Below are 27940 nucleotides of genomic sequence, written 5' to 3'. Positions count from 1 at the left end.
TTTTCCCAAGAACAGAAACAAATCAAAATTCGATCTGAGGACCTAGCAGAGCTGACTGAGGAGGATTTTTCCCCATTGGCATTTCAACCCACATGGTCCCCTCTGGAGAATGAGGAGGAGGAAGGGGGAGGGCAAAACTTATTAGGCCCTACTAGGGCACCAGCTTCTATAAGCTAGAGGACCACAAAGTAGAAGATACCAAATGCTTCTGGATATTACTTTTATATGCAGAGGAATAGAATTTTATTTCTCAAGATTAGTAAAAGAAAATCTTCCTCTCCATTCAGTTGACTTCAATCACAGTACTTTAGTTAGTGAGTTGCAAGCCAACTCCCACTGCCACCCTCATTACTATTTTGTCTCTTCAGGTTCAAGATGGTGAGCTCTAGTTTTAATAATAAATATAAAATGACACGATGAGGGTTTTTGCAGAGCAAACATACAGAATCCTTTTTAACTAACTAACCAGCCTTTTGCTACCTGGTTGGATACTATGGATGTCACCTTATATGGTAAGACGGTGTTTCTGTACAACTTTAATTAATTCAACAAAAATTTATTTAGCAGCTAATATATTCCAGGAACAATTTCTGGCAGTGGGGATACATTAGTAAACAAATCAATGGTAACTGTCTCCCTGAAGTGTGTATTCTAGTGGTAGGGCCAAGGTTGAGAGTGGTGAGAGGAACTTGCAACAAATATAATAAATACATTTCTATAGTAGGTTAGAAAGTGATAACTGCTACAGAAAACAAAACAGATCAGGGTAAGAGAAGTATGGAGAAGGGGGTTTGGACTGCAATTTTAAATAGAGTGTTAGAGTAGTGCTCATGTATTTGTAGAGAGTGATATTTGAGCAAGGACTCAAAGTAGGTGAGCTTAACTTCACTGTCTCAGGATACTGAATTACTATTTTTCCTGAGAGACTAATATATCTGACAATGGTAAAAAGGACTTCAAAAGCGTTTCTTTCTTTCTCTCTCTCTCTTTCTCTCTCTCTCTCTCTTTATTTCTTTCCCTCTCTGTCTTCCTTTCCTTTCCTTTCCTTCTTTCTTTTTTGGTTCATTTTCATTGGGGGGACATGATTAGTTTCCTATTCTTGATGAACATATTTTACAATAATTGGCAGTTTTATAATAAAATATGAACTACTGAACCTAGTATCTGTATATAATGAAACCAAGCCTAGACATGACCCACTGTACAGGTTATGTGATTGAAAATTCAGTACATAAATATGTTGCAAATATCCAACTCAGCATAACTGAGCATAGCTGAGTGATATAATTTAAAGACCCATGACAGCAAAGAGCTGTGTGCCTTTGTCCGTGCTGTATCTACTGGACCTAGAACAGTGCTTGGCTCATAATATGTACTCAATAAATACTAGTTTGAAGAATGAGGCAAAGAATGGTTAGGGGCAGTGGGATTGAGTATAAGTAATGGAGATTTTTGAGATTTCAGGCTATCAGAGATGTCTGACCTTTTCATGTGGTCCAGGAACAGAACTGGACTTTCAACCTAACCAAACTCTTTAGAAAACCTTATTATGATGAAGATTTTCCAAACGTATATTTATTGCATCTGAGTTGTCTGCATCTAATATTTTAGAGCCGTGGTCCCCAACCTTTTTGGCAACAGGGACAGGTTTAGTGGAAGACAATTTTTCCATGGGAGCATGGAGGGGGGTGGGAATTTAATTCTCTTAAGGAGTGCACAACCAGAAGATCCCTCTCTTGCACAGTTCACAATAGGGTTTGTACTTCTATGACAATCTAATGCTGCTGCTGTTCTCACAGGAGGCGGAACTCAGAAGGTAATGCTTTCTTGCCCACCACACACCTCCTGTTGTGTGGCCCAGTTCCTAACAGGCCATGTACAGGTACAGATCCATGGCCCAGGGACTGGGGACCTCTGTTTTAGAAGAGGAATAGGGAGGTAGTTTATACTTCAGGTGTATTTTTCTTCCTTCCTTCCTTCCTTCCTTCCTTCCTTCCTTCCTTCCTTCCTTCCTTCCTTCTTTCCTTCCTTCTGTTTTTATTTATTTATTTTTTTAGGAGTCTTACTCTGTTGCCCAGGCTGGAGGGCAATGGCACAATCTTGGCTCACTGCAACCATGCCTCCTAGGTTCAAGTGATTCTCCTACCTCAGCCTCCTGAGTATCCGGGACTACAGGCACCTGCCACCACACCCGGCTAATTTTTGTATTTTTAATAGAGATGTTGGCCAGGCTGGTCTCAAACTCCTGACCTCAGGCGATCCGCCCACCTCGGCCTACCAAAATGCTAGGATTACAGACGTGAGCCACCGCGGCTGGCCGTATTTTATTTTTCTACCTCTTGAGTCAACAGCTGATACTGTGTTGACAGACTTGGGGAAAACTAATTAAAAGGCCTAGACACAGAAAAGTAGAACCCCAACATCTAGTCAGTTTTCTGCAATTGCAGTAAAACATAGAAAGACGTAACCATGTTAACCATGAAGCTCTCTTCTCCAATCCTATAATGAAGAATAAATATCTCCTGTACACATGCTAACTCTGGACTCCTTCCCAGCAAAAGTTTCTTACTTCAGGAGACCACAGTGAGGTGGAGACTGGAAATGCAAGGGCCAGGTTAGGAAAGATGTCATTTACTAGAGTTTCTGATGTCATCTGCACCTCAATGTTGCCTGTTTGTAACTGATTAGCAGATACTAAGACATGAATCCATTAATTAGTATCTTCACATCCATGGTTGTTTTCTTTCCCATGTAAGCAGAGAGCATTGTGAGTCCTCTGTGCTACATTAGTTGTTTAGAGACACAAAAACATCATCTTTAGAAATTCCTGGTCCCAGAAAAGTCTATGTTATTTTTCTATGTATAGCAGGCAATATTTGTGGCTGTCTGTGTACGTGAGCTCCTTTAGGGCAGAAATCATATCTTTTTCAGGTTTTTATCATATGAAACTCAATAAATGGCAGTTAAATGAAACTATAAATGAATAAATGAAATGTTCTGTTTTGTGAAAAATATTGTCCATTAAAACTGGCAATTAAAAATTATGACATGCTTGCATGAGAAGTAAAAAATTATGGCAGGTATATAAAAATAGGAATTTATCAATGATCTCAGTTGAGTAGACTAGACAGCCATGATGACTACATTTAGCAAACAACTGCTCTATTTCCCTTTGGTCTGCAAAAGAATTTTAATAGTTACAAAAATTATATCTTTATCACTAATACATTTTATTATCAAATTCTTGTTTGAAAAAGGGACTGTTATTAATGAGAGAAGTTAAGTGACATGCTCCATGTCAAATGAAAGGCTTACAGTGAGAGACAAAGAGGACATTAATAAAACCAAGATGATCTGCTTCTCAGACATAGCTCACTTCCGTGACTGATATGCTGACAGTTACATACCCAATTCATGTTATTATCACAGCATAAAGAAGGCATGTTTATGAAGGCAAGGTCATTTGTAATATAAAATAAAATGGTCTCAGCATGTCCACTGTGAGCAAATGCTGAAACATTACCCATTTAATGAATATTAATTATATATTAAAACCTACAATTAAATACATAAAAAAGAACAACTGGTGCCTAGACTCAGGAAAGATACTATTCAGGCAAGTTCTGATACTTGATCTGCCATTTCAATTATTTTTAAGTGTTTCAAAATATTTATGCCACAGGTTTTTAGAGAAAATTGCTTTGCTTTGCAGAAGTAAAGGATGAGGGATTTTTATACCCTACCCGCAAATGAGAACCAAAGAAGTACCTGTAGAATTGCAACCTCATTACGAAGCTGGCTTTCTTGTTTTGTTGGAAATCGTAATTTGTCAATGATTTTAATAGCTACATCTCTTCCTGTTTTACGATGTTTTCCTTTAAAATGAAAAAGGGAAGCATTAGTATGTTATTAAATATCATCTATCTTAAAGAACACTAAAATTTGCAAGGACATTTAAAGAAATGATAAACATATTTCACTGAATAAATTAACATTTCTAAAGAGCACTGACTTACATATATATATATATATAAAGATTTCATTATACTAAATCAAATATGTGCTTTAAAATTAGCCATAATTTAGAACGCAAAAGAATTAGGGCACTAAAAGCTATATGTATCAACAGCCTGGTTTTTTTCATAAAATATGTGTTTTAGAAACAGAACATTGAGTTACTTAATATAGAAAATATTTGTATCAACACCAAATTAACTCCCCTTTAGAAAGTATAATTTTAAAGTCCTGATAAGATAATGTATGTTTTAGGGGAAAGAATTAAAATCTTGGCTCTGTCACTTATTAGCTGTGTGATCTTGAGCAAATCACTCACTCTTTCTGAATTCTAGGTTCCTCATCTACAATGAGGAGAAGACTGGATGAAAGGAGGCATGTAAAGTATACAAAATACCCTGGTAACTATGCACACTCAAAAATTGTTATCATCATCATCATCACCACATAATAGGCCCTTTATGTATATTACACCTCATTTAACTACTGCAACAAACTTTTCAGGAATTCTACGGGGTACCCCCAAGTTCTTAACTTCTACACTACTATATTGTGGTAGGTACAAAATGTAGTAGTGTTAATTGAATCTGAAAATAAGAAATGAAAATGAATCAGAAAATAGAAATGGAAAATGGATCTAATTACTCAAACTTTTTGGTTACATACAAACTAACTTGAAATTCCAGTCTTCCAACACTTGTAAATCTAGTGTTCACTCACCCTATATCCCACTCTTACTATTCCTTGTCTTTCCAGACTGCTTCCCTTCACTATCACATCAGCTTGTGTTCATGTTCTCTACTTCCTTAACATCATTTCTTACTCTTTGATTGACTGCAGTCTCTATTTCAACTCAGCCATTTTCCTGCAAGTACTTTTTTCAAGGCCATGACTTGTTTCGTCTCTACTCCTCCGTCACTGTAGTACTTGACCTCTCTTCTGAGACTCTTCTCATCTACTTTACCCCATTGTGTCTAATCTTAACGTTTCAGTCTTCCATGTGGCGGCCTCCTCCTATTCCTGGTCTTCAGTGTTGGATGTTCCAAGTTATCTGGCATCTGCTAGTCTCTCTACTCTCATTTGTCACCCTTGTCTTACCCCTGCACAATGTGCATTATGTATATTTACCATGATCTATCTACCATAATTTTTTTTGCATGTAACTATTATACTGTAGAGCAATAATCGAACATTTGGTCCCCTCTATTATACCGTTACGCATTAACAAACGGTACAACGGTTAGTGGCTCATGATAGGTTTCTCATCAAAGAAATCACTGGAGCATTTTATAAGACTCAACATTACATTGTAAAATAGAGTAGAACTTAATTACTTTTTAAATTAAAAAGTACAATATCATATGGTGATAAATAAAATTGAATGGGACATTGTGATTATTTCAGAACATTAAACCTCACCACAAGAAATAATTTCTTATTGATAATATTAGGGAACTGAAAGTTATGAGGTCATTTTATAGGGCAGGTAAAGCATTAATATCAAATATTTTTTAAAGACTTGCAAAATATCTTTTAACTGGCTGGAATCTAAAATAGCAGAAGCTAGAATAATAAACTTACCAAAGAGCTTGACAATAAAAAAATAGTTAAAGACTTGATATTTCACCTCAAAAATTAAAAAAAAAATTCAATCCTTCAGGAAACAAATATATTGTTAAAGAAACTGGAAAAATAAATTTTGTTTTGCCTAATAACATGAATGGACTTCTGATCAAGTATGCCAAAAGAAAATGGAATTAATTTGTTTACAAATCACAACTTCCTTGTTTTCTCAATATTTTGTTTGCTATTCCAAACTTCTTCAGTACTGTGTGTAGAGTTTGTCTATATTAAAGAAAAAATGTTTTTCAGGAATACAAAACCTTCTCTTTCAAAACACCCATATACCAATTTTCTAATTAGTAACAATCTCAGAAAATTTTTTTAAAGGCAGAACACAAAAAGATTCACACACAGAAATATATACACATAGGTCTTCTCTTTTATGTTTTTCCTGGAAATATTGCTTTTTAAAATATAACTAGCAAAAATTTTAAGTTCATAAAAATACTCAGTGAGATAACCCACCTCCATAAACAATTCCAAACTGTCCAGAACCCAGTACTTCATCAGGAAAAATCTGATATACTGTGCTGATGTCCTATAGGTACAAGTCCAATGAAAAAAAAAAAACATGAAGCAGAACAAAACATTAGTCCTAAAAATTAATGTAATTCTATTAAATATATTATAACTTAAGTATTTTCAAAATAAATTATAAATGCTAGATGAAATCTGAGATGACTGTAATATTCAAAGCACACTCTTTTTTTTTTTTTTTTTCTGAGATGGAGTCTCTCTCTGTTGGCCAGACTGGAGTGCAGTGGTGCAATCTCGGCTCACTGCAACCTCCACCTCCTGGGTTCAAGAGATTCTCCTGCCTCAGCCTCCTGAGTAGCTGGGATTACAGGCACATGCCACCACGCCCAGCTAATTTTTGTACTTTTAGTAGAGACGGGGTTTCACCGTGTTGGTCAGGCTGGTCTGGGACTTCTGACCTCGTGATCCGCCTGCCTTGGCCTCCCAAAGTGCTGGGATTACAGGCATGAGCCACCACACCAGGCCTCTAAGCACACTCTTTAATTAATGTAATAATGTAATGTTACAAAAACTGTTCTGATCTTAAGTGGCAGAGGTTTTCTAATGTGCTAGCACATATGTTTCATTAGAAAGAAATATGACTAAAAACCATACCATGTGATTTACTATAAGTATTGAAAAAGATATTTGCCTGTTGAGATGGCTACTTGGAAATGTCATTAAATAATCACGGTTCCCAATCACATGTCTGTGTGAATCCTGATTCCAACCACTTCTCCCTGTATGGCTAGAACGAAAAGATTGCTCCCTTATTAGTCACCCACATGCAGATGAACCCAAAGTGACGGAAGAGGAGGCTGAATCACTGAGCGAGCTGGAGAGGCTGCAGAAGGATGGCGACCCATATGAAATTCTCATCTGTGAAGTAGCTAAACTCGTCCAATTTCATCACTTCGGGAGCCAACAAGTTCCAAAAGTCTAATTCTTTCTCTTTGAAATAATAAGTGCTGAATAAAGCATCTTTTAAATCTATGTTTTATTGTCTGTGATTTCATGCTGATGAAATCACCAGGTAATACTTTTTTCCCTTATATATTCCTATTACATCCTATCAGATTTTCCAACTATCTTCTACTCTTATACTCTGACTTTATTTTTTTAAAAGTCCTTCTGCACATTCTGCACATGTACCCCAGAAGTTAAAGTATAATAAAAAAAGAAGTCCTTTAATATCAAATCCCACCCTCTCCATATCCTATAAACCCTTATCTTTTTCCTTTGTTCTTCCCCCTAGAAAATAACTACAAGTTGTCTCCATCCTGTGATTCTTCAAAGTCCCTACAGGATGAGTTCAAGGCTGTCTAGGGACAAGAAAGTAATATTAATACTATTCTATTATTCTGATTTCAAGCTACTTCATCTGTTAAGAGAAGTGTTCTTTAGGCTTTCTGACAACTCAATGGCCAATCCAAAATTCTCAGTGGACAACAGTGGCTGAATAGACTGGAACAATTCCACAGCTATCAGGAATTTCCCAAGAGGCTTACAGAGTAACTTGTATTTCCTGAAATGTCTCTGGCTGAGCAAAGGCAATAGGAATCTGCAGAAAAGAAATTTCTTTAGGAATTTATCTCATGACTGACAGCACAAGAATTTATCTAACCTTCACTATGAAGTTGACCTAGTTCTCTCTAATTCATATTTGGCTGTTTACTTTATGCTACTTTAAGGTAGTTTTCAAAGACATAGTAAGGATGAATAGAGTTTCATGAAGTTAATTTTTTTAAACAAATTTTTGGAAAGTGTAAGCTGTAAACTGCATTCTTTTGGCCATAGATACAGCAGGTAAAATAGAGAAAAGGATCTGGGTCACAGGAGTAGGTAGAAAAGGCCTTATTACTTTTTGACTACTTGCAATAGGGATAAAATATAACAAATAAAGCAAACATTTGACAGACTGTAAAATATTTCATAATATGTCTGATCTATAATTTTCAAAAACTGAGCTGCAAGGATGGAGTTATGTGGTGCAGGTGACTAGGGCGCTAAAATGAGAACCCATAAGATTTGATTTATGCAACTTTCTTAAAGTCTCCTTGATGTGTACAAGTGACTATAAGAGCATTTGCAACTCCTTGTCATATTATGGCACTTCTAGGTAGCAACTAAGGAATGAGAACAATGGCATTTTTAAGCTACTCATGCAAATCGAGAAATTTATTTTATTTTGCTCATGTATTTATTTTACTGTGTAATATCAACCATTAAAATTCCAGTACCAAGAAGGGCAAATATGTGAGAAATCAGGCATCACATTATAATTGTCTAGCTGAGAAAAACAGATATTTGGCTCTACATTACAGAATTGATTATAGAAAAATTACTAATCTATATAATTTAATATTTCTAAAATGTCACAGAAAAAATATCCAAATTCTGTTTTGCTTTCCAAAATTTACTAACAAATTAAAATGAATTTAAAAAACTATTTTATGATGCTTTTATTTTCCAGTAATCACATTAGCAAGTTTTATATTAGTAGGTACATACTTACCACATTTTCTTGAATCTGGCAATTTGATACTGAAATACTCACAGAGATATCTCCTGGAAATGCATGTAAAACAATATGCACACAAAAAGTCAGTAAGAGATGTAATAGCAAAACAAGTAAATACATGCTTACAAATCATCCTGCAAAAGTAGTTTTAACTAAATCATAGCAATTAGGTTTTTCTAAGAAAATATCATTAGAATATTTATTTCCTTTCAAAATTACATATTCAACATACTTGTTTTTGAAAAATAATATTTCGTCAATTTAGGGTTTGGAGTCAGAAGGACTTGGATTCAAATACTGGCTTTGCTACTTCACAGCTTTGGTACAAGCTTAGACAACTTAATCTCGCTTGAGAGACACTCATTTCCTAAGTTGTAAAACAGGCAAATCGTTAAAGTCTACTTGTTGGAATTGGATTAGGCATTAAAATAGAGATCTCATGTAAAGTGCTTAGCACCAAAATGGCATATATATTCTATTAATATGTATTTTGGTTGTAGAGATAAATTAAAAAATTATGACAGATCGATGGATAACACTATAATGTAAAAAAACCAGAGGTTAATTCACAGGTTTCATTATGAGTAACTACTATGAAATTTAAAAATAAATGACTTTTTTATAGAAATATTCCTCTAAAATTTCTTCTTTAAAATTCGTCCTCAATACTGGCTCTAGGTTGCATTTTAGCAAATGTATCTCATTCTACTAATGAACAGTGAGTTCTTCCTGGGATAAAATGATCAAGAATTACCATTTACCATGTATTCTGCACATCAATACCCTGCACAGAATACTAGGTGAGGTGTTTTTAGGGAAACTTATTAATTCAGATTTGCAAATAACAAGACTTGCATTCCATGTCAAGCTGAAGCTGACTAGATTTCTTCTTCTTCCTTCTGTCTTCTTCTTCTTCTGCCTTCTTCTTCTTCTTCTTCTTCTTCTTCTTCTTCTTCTTCTTCTTCTTCTTCTTCTTCTTCTTTTCTTCTTCTTCCTCTTCCTCTTCCTCTCCATCTTCCTCTTCCTCTCCGTCTCCTTCTCCTTTCTTCTTCTTCTCTTGCATTCCATGTCAAGCTGAAGCTGGCTAGATTTCTCCTCCTCCTCCCCCTCCTCCCCCTCCTCCTCCTCCTCTTTCTTGCCCAGGCAGGAATGCAGTGGCTTGATCTTGGCTCACTGCAACCTATGCTTCCTGAGCTCAAGCAATTCTCCTGCCTCAGCCTCCAGAGTAGCTGGGACCACAGGTGCATGACACCATGCCTGGCTAATTTTTGTATTTTTTGTAGAGACAGGGTTTCCCCATGTTGCCCAGGCTAGACTAGAACTCTTGGGCTCAAGTCCTCCACCTACCTCGGCCTCCCAAAGAGCTGGGTTTAGAGGTGTGAGCCACTGAGCCCAGCCAGATTACTTCTTCTTTTACAACCAATAGCTCTAGAGGTCTGTAATTGCCTAATACATAGTATTTACCTGAATTTGTTAAATTTTAATATAAAATAGCTATAATAAAATAGGATAATTTAACAAACTAAACATCTTAGTATGTGCAGCAGCTTTTATTTAGAGACCCTACATTCTACAATAAACTAAGTCATCCCCAAGAAGTCTTTCTTCATTCTGTTCTTAGGAAGGGCAGGGCACATGTTTACTAAGCAAGGTGTAGGTACATGATGAGCTTTGGGCTGGTTAGAAAACTGGCAGACTCACTGTGCAGGTTGGTTCCTGTACCCACGGAGGAGCCCTTGGGAATGACGGGCATGAGGGCATGCTGGATGGCTATCTCCCACATCCTGGCCACATCTGCACCAACGCCACTGGTGAGAACACTGTTATTTGGTGGTGGGCTGGAAGGACTGACCACATTCTCTCCCACATAATACACTACATTTGCCGTAGTGATTTCAAAACAATGAGGATTGGCCCCATTAGGAATTAAAGCTGAAGTTTTTGCTGGTTCCAGAGATAAAATTTCAGATAAAGGAATTTCCTGTGAAAGAAAAAAAAGTGCTAACTGTAGTTTATCAAAAGTATGTAAACTTTCAAAGAAAATTCACACCAAGAACATGTGAAAAATGACATCACAAATAACCACCATTTAAATAAAATAGTTTTAAACTATAAAACACAGAATATTGCAAAGAAAATTTAAAAAATACGTTTGCTATGGGAAACCTTATTTCCTTTTTCTAGAAAATGTGACTTTTTATGCTATGTTCATGTGGCAAGAATAAGTATGGTTAGGAATAATGATTTCGAATCTTCACCAGAATCCAAGACTTAGAAAATAAACGATAATTTTTGTAACAGTGAGGTAGAATCACAACACTTTTGAAATGCATTTAGGTAGACATGGCTATTTTCAAATTTTAACCTCTTCTTTAAGGCACTCAATACATGTTAATGTAATAACATAGCCAAGTGAATAGTTTAAGTGAGGACAACTAGAGACTGGTTTTAAAATGGTCTTTTTTTTTTTTTTTCGAGACAGAATCTTGCTCTGTCACCCAGGCTGGAGTGCAGCGGCGTGATCTTGGCTCACTGCAACCTCCATCTCCCGGGTTCAAGCAATTCTCCTGCCTCAGCCTCCCAAGTAGCTGGAATTACAGGTGCCTGCCACTACACCTGGCTAATTTTTGTATTTTTAGTAGAGACAGGGTTTCAACATGTTGGCCAGGCTGGTCTTGAAATCCTGACCTCATGCTGCCTGCCTCAGCCTCCCAAAGTCCTGGGATTACAGGGGTGAGCCAGCACGCCCAGTCTTTTATTTATTTATTTATTTATTTATTCTTATGTATTTTTGAGAAGGAGTCTTATTCTGTTGCTCAGGCTGGAGTGCAGTGGTGCAATCCTGGCTCACTGCAAACTCCACCTCCTGGATTAAGGTGATTCTCCTGCCTCAGCCTCCTGAGTAGCTGAGATTACAGGTGCATCCCATCACACCTGGCTAATTTGTGTATTTTTGTAAAGACAAGGTTTCACCATGTTGGCCAGGCTGGTCTAGAACTCCTGACCTCAAGTGATCCACCTTCCTTGGCCTCCCAAAGTGCTGGGATTACACGCATGAGTCTCTGCGCCTGGCCAATAGTCATCATTTTTAAGGCAATTCATATTAAAACAAAAATCACTACTGTGTCTTCCAGGAAGTATGCAGGGACTAAAAAATAATAACTTTTAAAACAAAGTTTTAATTTTAAAATTAGTGAGGTTTCCATTTTCTGTGACAGCTGTGTAAAATGGCTGTGGAGAATCAAATCAACTATTCCAGAGTCTGCATTCATTTTGAAGGAGCAAGTATCTACTGTTTTCTCTATAAAGTTTTTTTTGGAGTTGTGTTTTACTGGATGATATAGTATGCCACATCTGTATTACTTAATGTAGAGGGACAGAGTAAAAATTGCTGCCATTTTTTTCTCTAGAGGAAAGTGCTCTTTGTGAATATTGACAAGCATGGAGAAATCATACAATGTTTCTTCACTCCTAGCAGTGTGCTAGATGCAGTGGATATCAGGAGTTTACTTTGAGCTGATCTGCTGTGACCATTAATTTTCTAGTTAAATCACACATCTTTGCTAACGTATTCAATTAATCTTCACCTCACTCCCTCTCCCATCATCCCATGGTACCAGAAACACTCCCCAGGGAAATTTAAAATTCACAGAAGAATCAAGAGGTCCCAATCTGAATCCCAAGAAATTTGTAGACTATAGAGAAAAAAAAAAATAGTTCCTGGAAGCACAAAAATAGCCACGTTTGTTGAATGTATTTCCTATTTCTTATCCTCTACATTCCCATGAAAAAGCAATAAGAGGTATGAAACTACAAAGAAAGAGCCCCCTCTTACCTTGTAGTACCTGCTTCCTGTGTCATTTTGAAAGAGGGTAATACATTTGCTATCCAATCTCCAATAGTGCCGTTTCCGCTGAAACAGAAGTTATATCCAAGATCTTTTTAAAAAACTTTAAAAATATCCACAATTGATAATATAAACAGATTTCCCCAATGGGGACATAAGATTTGAGGGTGGAAAGTGCATGGGCTTTGGGAAAGGCAGACTCATGCTCAATTTCAGGCTCTAGAGGTTGACTATTTAGCACATGTCTGATAAGTATCTGCATTTATGCTACAGGGTCATGAGTAATAAAGAAGATGAAGTATTAGCACCCAGTAAGAGTCTGGCATTTAGAAAGTGCATAGTAAACAGAAAACATCATTTTTAAGCTTATTTCACTGCTTGAAGGGCTAAAGGTGGATATATAGTCTATAATAAAATAAGGTTTACTAGGAGATGCAATGTTTATTATGCATGCTTATTATTTTAGGACGTAAGAAATGCCATGCTGATGGAGCCAGGTATTCTCGCTTCCATTGGCAATGGGAAAATTCTGAATGTTAGAGTAGAAGTAAAGAATATTTTGTTGGACAGTAAGTTTGACTCCATGACATCAACTTAAAGTCAGGGGAATGCATCAAACAACCAACTCTACCTTCTCTCCAGCTCACTACAGAACTAACGACTATGATTTGATGAACAGGTCCTTCTTCACTGCAGGTATATCTTTCAGGATTTTAGGGTGTGTGTGTATTTTTATCTCATAAAAGACCCCAAGGCTCTATGATTCCGCTCTTCTCCTCCACAACCAATTTTAGGCCAGTCAAATATATTAAATATATTACACCATGTCAAAAAAGAACTAGGTGGTATTCAATTGAGCCTTATAATATCAAGTAAGTCTTCTCTCTCTAACACAGATGGTTAAAATTATAGATAGATCAATTAGGTTATAGGTGTCTGCTTATCTGTAATGATCCTATAGGTAAGAGATGAGAAAAGCAATACAGTAACAGAAATCAGCCAATTGTCAACTTAACTTTGAAACGTGAATCAAGTTGTTCTCTCTTACGTACATACACAACCTCATTCATCAACTATTAAGAAAATCTGGAGACATGAACACTCAGGGTACAGGCTTCCAATGTTCCTGAATGGGTCAGTTCTTCAGGGCAAACTTAGTTAAGGACTTAGGAAGTATAAGATAGTTATCACTGTTTTATTCTCTGCCTAGAATGCAGTGTTTCTTATAAAATTCTAAATTGCAGTGGAGCATTCTGAAAGCATATACTGTGGCTTCCACAAGTGCTATAAAATGGCAGGTAGACATCTCAGGTAATCAAGGTCGATGAAATTGCTTGCCTGAAATTGCTTTCCACATTTTCTACTAACTCCATTGCTTGCTCAACTATATCTGACACCCAGAGACTGTAATATACCTTACCTAATCCTGTGTCATGCCTGTGCTGAGGTTTACTCTGAGTAATGCAGGAATATCACAGTCCTCACGGGACATTAGCAACTCCTCTAATTAAAGCTAGCAAGGCAAGAGAACATTGTTCCCTGTGGATCTTACCAGCGTGTCCTTGCTGGTGTAGTGGACCATCCATCCTTCTTTCATGACTGTGCTGCTTTTCCTCTTCGTGTGTTTGACAGACTGCACTACTCTCATGAGTGGGATATTGTTGCTTGTTGATGGACTTGAGAAGTCAAAATATTGTAGGAAAAAAATGTTTTCAGGTACATTTTATGTATTTTCATGCATAAAACCTTATGTCAGCTAATCCAAGTGAAACTTTACAAAATTCACATCTCATGTTTAGTAAAACGTATTGTCAGGCAACATGGTTCTGAAAGTGGGTTACTCTGAAGAGTGATAGGCACGTTATTTGTACACCTTAAAAAATCCTGGCCGGGTGCAGTGGCTCACATCTGTAATCCCAGCACTTTGGGAGGCCAAGGCAGGTGGATCATGAGGTCAGGAGTTCAAGACCAGCCTGGCCAAGAGGGTGAAACCCTGTCTCTACTAAAAGTACAAAAAAATCAGCTGGGCATGGTGGCGGGCACCTGTAATCCCAGCTACTCGGGAGGCTGAGGCAGAGAATTGCTTGAACTCGGAAGGCAGAGTTTGCAGTGAGCCAAGATTGCACCACTGCACAGCCAAGATTGCACCCAGCCTGGGCGACAGAGCAAGACTCCATCTGAAAAAAAAAAAAAAATTCCCAAGCCTGGGTAATAAGCACCTCATATTTTGGGCTGAACTGTATGGTGTTCAGTTTTCAGGTAAACCTGAGGTAGAGTACTTCTTAGTCTACTGAGGCCACACTATTCAGACTCACACATGAAAGCTTATTTGCTTATTTATTTCCTATTACAGGTACATTATCAATCATTTAGAGATAATTCAACATGAATTTTTAGTTTCTCTGCATGATGTCATAAAAATTGGAATCTACTAGTCTCTTGTTTCTTCCTCTCTTCATCCCTCCCTCCTTGTCCCCCTTCCCACAACATGAATATATATGTAATTCCCACCACTGCCTCCTCGCCCCATGCAAACTCTTTGGTACTAAAGAAGTGTATGTCTTCAAAAGACAGGTCATAAGACAGTTACTTCCCACTATTTAAAAAATGTTCATTATGCCATTAAATGGAAAAAAACAATCATTTTATTGCTCTACTGTCATGAACAATTTGTCAATAAACATGGCATTTGTAAAATGGACACAAAAGTTTCAATAGGCTTTATAATATAAATCAGAGACTAGGAAACATTTTCTGTAAAGGGCCAGGTAATAAATATTTTAGTTTTTGCAAAGGACCTAACTTTACCAATATAGTGCAAAAGCAGCCAGAGACAATATGAATGGACATGCTATGTTCCAATAAAACTTTACTACAAATTGAGCGGCAGTCCAATTTGTCCTGGTGGCCACATTGTGCTGACTCCTGATATAAAAAGTGGGGCTCATCCAGTAACCAAAAGCCTAATTAAATAACAGATATAAAATTGCACATACTTCTGAAATAATATCAAGAACAGTGAAGTATACACAGACTATGATATTTGTAGCAGGGGCCAGCTAATAAAATAGATGATTTCTGCTGAGTTTGATCTTGATCTTTGTGGTTTCTACACAATGAGCTTCAAATTAATATTAACTTAGTAATAAACTTGTGGATGGCAAACATGAGCATCTCTCACATGCAAAAAAAAAAAAAATGGTTCAATGAATGAGGTGATGTTAGGAAAGAATGGCAACCACACTTCTCCCAGGGAACCCAGACCTCCTAACTTCAAAGGCTCTCATTTACAGCACACGGTTCATTCATAAAAAAGTAAACGTGCACTTCACATTTCTACTATAATCTATTAAAATATCAAAGAGGTTTAAAGAGAAAATTCTGTTTGGGGTTCCCCTGTTTGCTGAGGCTGGGAGTGCTGCTCTCACCTGATGGTTCTGTTGGCGTCCTCGTGGTCTGGGTCTGGATCTTGCATCTCGCCACTGTCGTTCTGGCACTCTGCCATTGCCATCTCTGCATCTTGGACCATTGCTTCTTCCATATCATCCATGAGCCCACTGTTCCTTTCACTATCATTGTCATCACTCCCTTCTTCCATGACCACATCAGACTCTGCCCCAGGGCTAAGCAAATCTAGAAAATTATTTTGACTCATGAAGATAAGCCTGGAATCTTGGACCCAGGGCTTAAGAGACAGTCAGGTGATCCTAAAACAAATCAATTGGAAGCCCCAAAAAGGTAGTTCTGTGAAGAGTTTATTTTCTTTTTTTTTAACTTTTATTTTAAGTTTAGGAGTACATGTGCAGGTTTATTACATAGGTAAACTTGTGTCATGGGGGTTTGTTGTACAGATTATTTCATCACCCAGGTATTAAGCCTGGTACCCATTAGTTATTTTTCCTGATCCTCCCTCCTCCCACCCTCCAACCTTGAAGGGCCCCCGTGTGTGTTATTCCCCACTATGTGACCATGTGTTCTCATCATTTAGCTCCCACTTATAAGTGAGAACGTGTGGTATTTGCTTTTCTGTTCCTGTATTAGTTTGCTAAAGATAATGGCCTCCAGATCCTTCCATGATTTTCAATTTCCTTTTTTATTTCAGTTTATATGCATCTGAATTTATGAGAGGTTGAACATGTAATTTTATAGGTAGATGCTCGTTTTCCGTTTTCCTAAGCCTGAAAACATGAAAAGTCATGAAAAACCTTGGAAGGAAGCCAAGGCTGGGATAGAAGTAAAATGCTAGAAGGCAAAGTGATACCAGGCCCAAGTGACTGGGAAGCTGCTCATATTTTAGAAACACAGCCCTGGTGGGAAAAAAAAGTATGTAAGAGGATGACGGAAACTTTCACATGAAAAAAGATTCAAGCCACTGATTCTTACTATTGGAGTAACTTTGAAAATCACGAATTCCAATATATTAAATTGGTCACATAGCTGCAGCTTTTAAATAAGACATTTGATATTTGAAGTAATATTGAACCTGTCATTAAACAGTTGATGGTAATGGCAAAAATTAAAATTGCTTACTAATGCAAAGTACTCATTTTAAAATGAAAATATAGATTAATGAGAGACTCTAGCCTGCCAAGCTTGGAAAATTCACATTTTACCAGATTTTTCTGAATGTATGAGAAAATAGAATTTCAAAGTAATAAACAACATCAAAAACTGTTCTGTTTCCCCTTAGTTATAGTTATCCAGTACACACTGACATTCCCTGAGCCTGAACAAAGTCATCACCACATGCTACAGAAAGTGGGACGATCGCCAAGCTTTCAATTTTGGCAGCTAATTCATGAATCTCCAAGCCAGAAACAAGTGTGACAATGTTTTCCTGGAGAGCTCTTCCTTCTTCTTCTTTTAGGTACAGTATATATTTCTTCTAGAGAAGAAAGTTCTAGAGCAAAGATATTCATTCATTCTTCAGCTTCTTAGCAACAAAAATACTCAACTGAAAGCATCTGTGATCTTTTATGGCCATTTTTCTTTTCAGAGGAATTGGAAAACTGGTATCAGACTAAAGGTATAAAGAAGACCACTATCTGCAGAAAATGTTAACCTGGTATTCTAAGTCAAATATTTTGGTAGTGATCCATTAGAATGCTGCCCAGGAAGAAAATGTAAGCTCTTTGCTTAAGATATGGCATTTTTCTTAGCAGTCCTTCAAAGTTAATTTATACAGTTAGACTTTTCTTGAAGAAATATTGCCAAATACAGAAAATTATCTATTTTTTTTTGGCTGACACAGTTCCTTTTATTATAAAAAGACGATTGAAATGAGAAGGACAGAGGAAAAGAGACTGAGAGCTATAACTTGTAGGCAGCCCAACAACATCCACATTTCTGGGCAAACTAGGATAAGAATATAAGATAATAAAACTGGGAAATAAATTATGGCTACCCAAGTTTTCAATACTAGCTGCTCACCATGTAAAGATCATCAAAGGGTCTTTGACTGTTATCAAAACTCCATGGATGCTTTTCTATTGTAAAATAGAACAAACACTGGCCATAATTTACTCTGGACTGTGTCTGAAATATCCGAACCAAAACCTAAACCAAAAACCCTGACTAAAATCATATCACCACACTCTCTAACAGGGAAGAAGCACAGACATGACAGCTGATCTTTTACCTACCTCCATTAATGGTCACTTCGCCAAGGCAGTTGTTTGGTACTTTTGGTGCACAACGTTTATGGCAGTTGAATCTGCAATCTAATCCCAATGATTTTCAAACAAAACAAAATGAGAATTTGTCAGAAAGAGAAGTGGTAACCAGAAAATACTTACGTCAGATGAATGAGGGTGATCAAAGTTCGAAAGGTGACAAAATCATCCTTACCTTTGCACTGCAAGCCCTGCCTGAAAAGCCCCTTCAGAAGCTTCTTGCAGTACTGGCACACTGTGGGCCGGGTGTAGGAGTGGATGACAAATGTGTGTGGCACTTTAACTTTAGACATCAAAATCTTGTCAAGTTCAATTGGTCGTCCAATGTATGATTGAGAATTTGACCTCTTCTCTCGACCAATAAACGACTCTGATGGTGATTTTTGCTACATTTTGGAAAACAATAAAGGAAGCAAGATGTAAGAGGCTATTTGATTTATATATTTACATATTTTAAGACATCGGTTTACTCTGGTATTTAGTACTTTAATGCTTAATAATATGAAATAATACTGTATTTCTGTTAATATAATTTACTTGCTTTCCCCATTTCTATTTGAGTTACCTTGCTTGTATAATCTTAAAAAAAAGAGAATTGGAGATCAGAATGTTTAAACATGATTTCTAGGTCTTTCAAATATGTTTTTGCTTTTAAAAAAGTGGTTTTAATACAGAAATATAAAGTTGGAGGCAAATAAACAGTGCACATATTATCAACACTATTGAAGGTTTTACTGGGTTTATTAGGTTAACTAAATGGTGTTTAAATTTTCACTGTTAGTTTCTACTCCAATTTGGCCCCATGTATTTGGTGAACCTGAAAAATCTGCAGACTGATTTTTTTTTTTTAATGAGAAGAGGAGGGAAAGTTGAAATGCTTTGGAAAGTCTGTTTTATTCTGCTTCATTAATATGTTCAGAGAAAAAAATGGCTCAAAACTTTAAAGAGCACGTTTAAAATTTCGTTTTTTATAACTATGGGAAACACATATAAGAGAATGTATTTTTAAAATTTTTATATTTTTATATTAGCCATATATTCTATGAATTGGAGGAGTCTGGATCAACTTACAGGTGTGGAACTTTTGTAAGAATTGACATCACTGTAAAATATGGTATTGAAATAGATGCATATAAATGATTTGATTTGGCAAATTATATATAATGACAAACATAAAGGTATTTTTTGTGTTAGAAGTGTAAGAGTTAACACATCATGCATGGGAGATAATATGAGAACATAATGATGAAAGTTGTATTTTAAAGCCAGGAATACAGATTAAATAAAATAAAAATTATGGAGATCAATTTTTTTAAGTTCGTGGTTTCACAAAGCATCTTTAACATTCTTATACCAAGTGTTTCATTTGAAATTACTGCCAAAGCTGGAACTCTGTGCACTGAACACCTACTCAGAGAGACAATGTATCCTGCTCTTCTAGAGACTGAATTTGTTTTTTAACCTGGTGTGCTACACTAATGACTCAGCAAGTTTGGAACCTTCCCAGGAAATGATTGCTTAGATTACATTGTGGAAACTCCAACTGCCAGAATGTCTTTAAACATTTAACAGGACTGAAATAACTTCCCAACAAGGTATATTCCACCTAGCAGTTCAAAATGAACTCTCTTCATTAGTTAAGCTAGAAAACACAGAAGAAAAGTTGCCTTTACCTGTGGTTTGTTTATTGTCACTTGTGTGAAAAATCAAACATTCTTTGAGATAAAAGTCACTTGACAATAAAAAATGGTTCAAATGAAAATGTGTGCATTATTAAAATATTTCTGTGTGTTAACTAAAATTCATTTCACTGAAAGCCATTCACTGTGTCTGGATTTGGGAAGACAAACTCCCTTTAAGTTAAAGAGAAATAGAAAGAGAATACTTTAGCATACACGCGAACATCTCTTTATGGATTTGTCTGAATCATTTGATAATAAGTTCCTATGGAAGAACAAAGTCCATGACAAACAGTGAGCAGTTTCACCTGAGATAAGTGTATGTTTTCAAGAAGTAAATGCATAGGATTAGTGGATGAGACATTTCAATAGAAATATTTAATATACAGACTGTAATAAAAGATTTTACAATTTAAAGTTACATAAACTGTAACACTGACATACTTGCTTTACAGGATTTCAGTTTTAAGAGGGGACACCTGGTTAAGGAATATTTTCCACTGCAAATGCTCTGTACTTGTCTGCCTGCTCCTTGCCCCTACTTCAACATGAAAATCTGTGCAGAACTCTTCTGCTACCAAACTCAAACACTTAATAGGCTGTTCATATTAATGGGTGGCCCTCAGCATCAAGGATGCAATGAGGAATGGTTGAGACTATAGCAATTTGGAGAGGACAGTGTCACTGTAAAAGGGATGGCTACAGTTAGTTCTAACAGCTGCCATGTGAACATGTAAACCCATTGTTGATGGATCTTTTAGTTTTTCAAAAGAAGCAGGGAATCTAGGTGTGTGATAAAATAACTTGTTCTAGATGTCAGCAACTGAAAAAAAAATTTAAAAACTTTGTGCGAGTCAATTTATCTGGGGACTAAATCTAGTTCAAATGGAGACCTTTGAGGTTATAAAAAGTGTTTTCTATCATTATCTAGTTCAGTGGAAGACCTTTATATATGCCAAACTATTTTCATAGCACTTCACATGGATTTCATTTATTTATACCTCATGTATAAATAAACTATACATTTTATACAACTATTTATACATTTTATACAACTATTTTCATAGCACCTTACATAGATTTCATTTATTTATACCTCAGGTATAAATAAACTATACATTTTGTACAACTATTTATACATTTTATACGACTATTTTCATAGCACTTTATGTGGATTTCATTTACTTATACCTCCATGTTACACCTAAAGAAACTGAGTTACTGAGAGATTAAATCATTTTCCCAAGATCACACAACTTGTAAGTAGCAGAACTATGAATTCAGGTAGTTTTGCTCCAGATAACAATGATTCCTTTCTCCTTAGATCCTCCCCAGCTCTCACATTCCTTGATTTTATGCTAATATAGAAAACAGCAAGTATTTTACTCCTCTCAGTTAGTCAATAAGGATGACATAAGAGGCAATAAGACAACAAGAATAATCAAATAGTAGTGAGTTTTATGTGCCAAAAATGATATGCAGGATATCATGAACCCCTTAACCTTGACCTACAGAAGAGATTTCTAACCAGCTTGTCTGTGCTTAGATGATAGGACCTGAGTCATGCATGTTTTCCAGAACACAATAACTAGTGGAATAAACAGCTGCTATTGCATAAACATCACTCAGTTGGCTGCTACTTTCCTATTCAGGTGTTACTATGCTTAAAAGATACTAGCATAACTATGCAAAAACAGATGCAAGAAAACGTTAATCTTTTATTTCAGAAGTTTCAAGATCTAGCATTTTGGACTATCATTCAAAGAACAGTGCAGAGTAACAGCTCAAGACAGTTCTCTCCTACTGCCATCGAGATGCATCTATCTAATTTAGCAAGTGTTTCCCGGGGCAAATTTTACCTGAAAGCTCAATTCAGATGCTTCAGGACATATAAATATGAGGAAATAACATTCTCTGTGCCCAATTAGTTTACTAGTCAGTAGAGTCCTAGACACAGCATAACTGTTATTATTGTTGACCTTTATATTTACTCTTTCCCTTTCTTCATAGATGGTTTCCTCCTTATTCTTCAGATTTCCATTCCCATGCCCCCTTCTCTGAGAGGCCTCCACACCACCTAATTTATTGCTTACCCCCACTCCATACTCTATTACACTCTCATATCATCCTGTCTCCTCCAAAGTCATTAATGCAGCATGCAACTATATTATTTACCTATTTGTTTACTGGAATTTTATTGTCTCCTTTCAACAGAATATAGGTTCCAGGAGGGCAGCATCTTTATTATTTTGTTCATCATTGTATCACCAATTTCTGGAATACTGTGTCACAGAGAATAAGTGCTAATATATACATATGAAAGTTCAAAGGTAAGATAAACCATATTCATGGTGGGGGCGAGGGGTCATTCAGAAAGGGGGTTTCCTGAAGAAAAGACATTTGCATGGACCCCAAGGTGAGTCTTGCCATACCATGGCTATGTTCAGTATTATTAGTAATTAAAATTTTGTTTGGGTGTGGGGTGGGGAGGAAGGAAGGATGGTTAATAGGTGCAAAAAAAAATAGTACAGTGAATAAGACCAAGTATTTGCCATCACAACAGGGTGACTACAGTTAAAAATAATTTAACTGTGTATTTTTAAATAACTAGAAGAGTATAATTGGATTGTCTGTAACACAAAGGATAAATCCTTGAAGTGAATGGATACCCCATTTACCCTGATGTGATTATTAAACACTGCATGCCTATATGAAAATATCTCATGTAACCCAAAAATATATATACCTACTATGTACCCACAAAAATTAGATAGATAGATAGATAGATAGATAGATAGATAGATAGATAGATAGATAGATAAATTTTTTTCAGGACAATTCAGTCCTATCCATCTGCAGACTGTCCAGAGATTTCTTTTTTATACTTCAAAACCATCTGTCTCACTTAGAGATGATGACCTAACCTGCTGTTAGGAAAACATCATGGTGAATGCTTAGTCCGAGGCTACTTTCTGAAGCAAAAAAACAAACAAAAAAACAAAAAACAGAAAAAAAAAACCCACACAGTCATCTGCAACAACACCTACATCAATATATGACCTCTCACACAGGAGTGGGGATTTTCCAGCACAGAGCTCTTTGACAACAGAAAAATATGAAAACCCTTAAGAAATGGAGTTCATATAGGAACGCACATGTTTCCAGGCTCTATAATTCAGGCAGTAGAGAGTAGGGTGTTTGCTGAGTTTCAGGTTGTTTGGTGGTATTCAGATTCTCTATCCCTTGAGCTACCTGTCAAATATCCTAAATATATAGCATAAATAAAAGCTAATCAACACCTTTTCATAACAGTGAAAGGGTGGCTACAGGGCAAGCAAAAAAAATATGTGCCCACTGCTTAGTGGTGACAGATACTGTGTTATACTGTGGAGAATCCATTTCTTAATGTTTACAGCAATTTGTGAAAGCTTTCAAAGTAATAACATATATAATCTCTTATTAAAATACAAGGTGATCTAGATTTGCTGAGTGCTAAAGTAATTGTGGAAGTTACATTAACTTTTATATTGCCTCACTTTTTTCAAATAAACCAAAATGAAGGGTAAAGGAACCTTGATATTTTCTTAAGTGATCAACCCATTGCAGGGAAAGCACCAGAATGGTTCAAAAATTGTTGCAAATTACATGTACGTTTCCACTGAGGAAGAAAATAACTGCATGTCAACAACTTCTACTTTGGGGCTTAAAGTGTCAGAAAGTGAAATGGAGGGTAACAGATTACATGGGAAAACCAAGGACAGTAATTTTAGAGGTAAATATTCCCATAGTATTTGACCTTGCCTGAATAGACAGGGACCTGGCCTGGGTTTACGGTCTCACTGGAAAGCTGAATGAAATAGTCTGAAAAAAGACTGTGGCATTGATTACTACTGCCTTGGAGACACCAAGCAGCTGGGAAGTATGCCATAAACACAGTCCTGGGCCACAAAGGTGAGAGCCTCTCCCTTCAAAAATGGCCCATAAGGATAACTTTATAGTGTCGCAGGAAATAAGGGGCTGGAGAGACCAAATAGGGGTGCAGGAGAGTTTATTTGAGGTGTACACTGGCTTAGCGGACATGTGTCCTGAAAGACTACGCACAAGACAAAGAAAGCAGATGCCTTTTAAGCAGTTTATGGTGGGAGCTACTTGTTGCAGGAATCAGGCTTACAGAAGTGAGAACAAAAGCAGTTAATCATTAGGTAACATTCTTGAGATTCAGCTTACATCTCGGGAAAAACATATCCTATAACTTATGCTCATCTATTTTGTGATCTTGCAGCTGCACTGCAAGAAGAAAAACAGAAACTTACAGACCTTACAAAATACGTGGGAAAGAGATAAGGTTAATTAATGTCTTACACTTTCTACAGAAAGGCAGTTAACATTCTTTTTTAACTTTTACTTCAAGGGGGTTCACCAATGCCTTACAGCTAAACTTTTATTATTTTTTCTGTTTCAAAGGACAATCAATTCTTTAACTTTTCTACTTCAATCCCCCCTTTGGTGCTCTGTATAAATGATGTTTAATAAAGAGCACCACAATTTTTTGTTGTTGATTTTTTTTTTTTTGAGTAGGTACATATTTTTTTGAGGCAAGGCCTGGTACTTGGTTAAGGCCATGATTTGAGTAGTAGTATGCTTTGTTACCATTGCCTCTACAGTTGACTGGATACTTTTGATTAATAGAGGCAGGAGGCAAGGGAGAATTAGACATCTTTTAACTATAACTATAAAGCTTTTTATTAGAGTCTTGAAATTATTGAAAGATGAGAACCACTCACTAAAAAGTGAATCTGGAGGCTATTTTTTCCAGGTTTGAACTGGGACATGAGCAAGTTTAACCATTTTCCCTGGGCCTGCCTTATAAATGCTGTGTTTACCATGCGCTGGCCTCACAAAGTCTTTTATAAAAACAAGCTGGGGCTTTCTTTTTTTTTGAGACAGAGTCTCGCTCTGTCACCCAGGCTAGAGTGCAGTGGCATGATCTCGGCTCACTGCCAGCTCTGCCTCCCGGGTTCATGCCATTCTCCTGCCTCAGCTTCCCGAGTAGCTGGGCCTACAGGTGCCCGCCACCACGCCCAGCTAATTTTTTGTATTTTTAGTAGAGATGGGGTTTCACTGTGTTAGCCAGGATGGTCTCTGTCTCCTGACCTCATGATCCACCCACCTCCACCTACCAAAGTGCTGGGATTACAGGTGTGAGACACCACGCCCAGCCTGGCTGGGGCTTTTATCTGCACCCTGAAGCACCTTTGAGATTTTTTTTATATTGATTGCTTTTTTGTTTGCCATTTCTTAAACTTTGCAGGAGTATCTTTTGGTATCTCTGCAGCTGCTGTAGTTGGGCTGCCTTATTTGGGTCCTAGTGGGGGTCCTTTTGTTCCTTGAGAGTTATTTGTATGACTCTGATATGGCCAGACTTGAGATGGCCTGCCTGATTTTTTGAGCCATTTATTTTAATTTCTTGCAGTTTTGATTGTTTTTTCACAGGTGATACTGGGGGCATGTATTTATTTGAGCTTTACTTTCTAGAGGCAGTTATCCTTGGTAAAGGGGGGTAAATTGGATTGTATGGAGGGGTCTTTATTCCCTCCAGTGGTTCTTGCAAAACCGGTTTTTCCTGTGGCTTTCCTTTTGCCTCTGTGCTTGCTGGTGAAGGTTTTATTTGTGGTTTGGTTTGTGTTACAAGTTTTTGTGATTTTTTTTTTTAAATTTTGTGTTTACTGGTGAAGTTTTTACTTTGTGTTTGTAGTTGCTAGTGTAGTTGATTTTTTTTTGGCTCGAGCTGCAAGAGTTTTGTAAGAAGCTGTTAAACAGGGCTGTATTTAGCTATGAGTTAATATAAGAAAATTTGGTTTGAATGTCTTGACTGTTTTTTGACTCTGGTTATTACCTTAAATACACGGCTAATTGTTTTTTGTTTTTATTTATAGCGCCTTTGGCTAGCCATTCGACATTAAAAGAGGGTTATTTTAATTCATACAGGGTTTTCAGCATTTGAAGGGGTTAACTTGACTTTTCAATTTCCCGTAAAGCCTTTTTTAAAGTTTTTTAATATACATTCCAATGGAGTGGGTTTTGACGATTTTCCTCCCATTTCCTCCCAATAATGACACAGCACATTCACTTTTCCTTTCTTTTTAGACCGATCAGACCTGGTTGGTCTAACACTTTGCTCAGCGCATACGGCCTCTACTAAGAGACCTGTAGCCTTCTACATGTCACTCCTCATGTTGGTTCCTTCTGGAACCATCTTTATCACACACACTGACACACTTCCCTGCTTCCAGCTTCCTTTCCTGGTTGGGGTATCGAGCCACTCTCACCACCTCCAGTTTCCTAGTTGGGGTGGTAAGCCACTCTCGCCACCCCCAGCTTTTCTTTTCCTAACTGACTTAGCGAGCCACTCTTGTGTCCTGTCTCTGTTGGCGTGTGAGTTTCATTCAAATCAATGAGCCACTCTTGTTGTCCCCAGCCCCTCTGGGTCAGATTAGTTGTCACTCCCCTGGAGGTGATCAGGCTTCCCTTCTGTCCTTAGGGATGGGTCCTGCCTCAGGGTCCAAACCTTACTGCGGTTCAGATGTCTGCACACTGCTTCTGATACCGTCCAGGAATCCCCTTTACTGGTTCCGTTGCACTGTCTGGAAGGGCACCGGGACATGGGAGGGCCTATCCCCTTCTGGGCTGAAGCTCTCCCATTGGCGCCAAGGTTCCCAGGTCTCCTCTGTCCTGGGGCCTCAGTCCCACAGGCAAAGGAAACAGAAATCTGCCATCTCCAGTCCCGGGTTTCGGCACCAGAAATGTTGCAGCGAATTAAGGGGCCAGAGAGACTGAACAGGGGTGCAGGAGAGTTTAGTTAAGGTGTACACTGGCTTAGTGGACACGCATCCTGAAAGACTGAGCAGTAGACAAAGAAAGCAGTTGCCTTTTAAGCAGTTTTTGGCAGGAACTACGTGATGCAGGAATCAGGCTTACAGAAGCAAGAACAAAAGCAGTTAATCATTAGGTAACATTCTTGAGATTCGGCTTACATCTTGGGAAAAACATGTCCTGTAACTTATGCTTATCTATTTTGTGACCTTGCAGCTGCACAGCAAGAAGCAAAACAGAAACTTAGAGACCTTACAATATATGTGGGAAACAGATAAGGTGTATTACAGTTTCTACAGAAAGGCAGTTAATATTCTTTTCTAACTTTTACTTCAAGGGGTTCACCAATGCCTATTACAGCTAAACTTTTTATTATTTTTTCTATTTCATAAGGACAATCGATTCTTTAATTTTTCTACTTCAATGGTACATTATAGAATCCTAGCCCATAACACTCAATGTCAAACAGGTAGCGCTGTGTGTGTCTGTGTGTACATGCTCACGTGCTTCTGAAACAACATGGTAAGACCAAAGACTAGATTTTAACGCAACTTAATTACAAAAGAGAAAGAGACAAAAGGGACACATGTATCTTAAAACTTAAAGTATAATAATAATAATAATAATAAATAAAAAAAATTAAAAAAAGACTTTTTTCCTCTATCTATCCCACACCCCCAAAAGAGCTTTGGGTTTTAAAAATACAGAAAAGCACTCACTCAATGAAATTATATCACTCAAGTGATATTTTCAGTGCATGGCTACACAAAAATAGATACCACTAAAAACTGGACTATTTAGAGAAAGGGGCATATTTGTTTGTAACTCCCTGACATTGTCTCATCTTACATTTCACTATATTTATTATTAAAATGGCAACATCGTCACTCTTTTTGAGAAGGCAAGAAGGAATTCATCTGATTAGATTAAATCAAGGATCAGAATACTATGTCTAAGGGGTTGAGTAAAATAATGTATCTAAATATTTGTGAAAAGACAGAAATATTTCAGAGGCTGAATTTTCTCTAGTTTCTAGAAGTCTGATTTATAGTACCAATTCCAATCTTCCACTCTCCTCTCTCCTTCTCATTATTATTTCTTCTATACAGATCTTTTTTTTTTTTTCCTGGGTAGGCACATTCATGAGGACACATAAACTGTTGAAGTGAACATAAGTAACCTTTTTTTCATATTT

General features: G+C 37.0%; 1 protein-coding gene across 1 annotated transcript in view; it reads right to left on the bottom strand.

The window, feature by feature from the left end:
* The window catches only part of PRKD1 (protein kinase D1), a 353210-nt gene that overhangs the window by 42296 nt on the left and 282974 nt on the right, over nucleotides 1-27940 (bottom strand). The window contains exons 5-13 of the mRNA XM_030803432.1: nucleotides 18369-18579; nucleotides 18164-18241; nucleotides 15950-16154; nucleotides 14074-14197; nucleotides 12510-12587; nucleotides 10376-10655; nucleotides 8669-8721; nucleotides 6103-6175; nucleotides 3769-3875 (exon numbers count right to left, since the gene is read on the bottom strand). Coding sequence (XP_030659292.1) covers nucleotides 3769-3875; nucleotides 6103-6175; nucleotides 8669-8721; nucleotides 10376-10655; nucleotides 12510-12587; nucleotides 14074-14197; nucleotides 15950-16154; nucleotides 18164-18241; nucleotides 18369-18579 — 1209 coding nt within the window. The remainder of the gene's footprint in view (nucleotides 1-3768; nucleotides 3876-6102; nucleotides 6176-8668; nucleotides 8722-10375; nucleotides 10656-12509; nucleotides 12588-14073; nucleotides 14198-15949; nucleotides 16155-18163; nucleotides 18242-18368; nucleotides 18580-27940) is intronic.

Source organism: Nomascus leucogenys, chromosome 22a (genome assembly GCF_006542625.1).
Source record: "Nomascus leucogenys isolate Asia chromosome 22a, Asia_NLE_v1, whole genome shotgun sequence".
Taxonomy (NCBI): Eukaryota; Metazoa; Chordata; class Mammalia; order Primates; family Hylobatidae; genus Nomascus; species Nomascus leucogenys.
The sequence above is the reverse complement of the archived record's forward strand: the minus strand, read 5'-3'. Positions and strand labels throughout refer to the sequence as shown.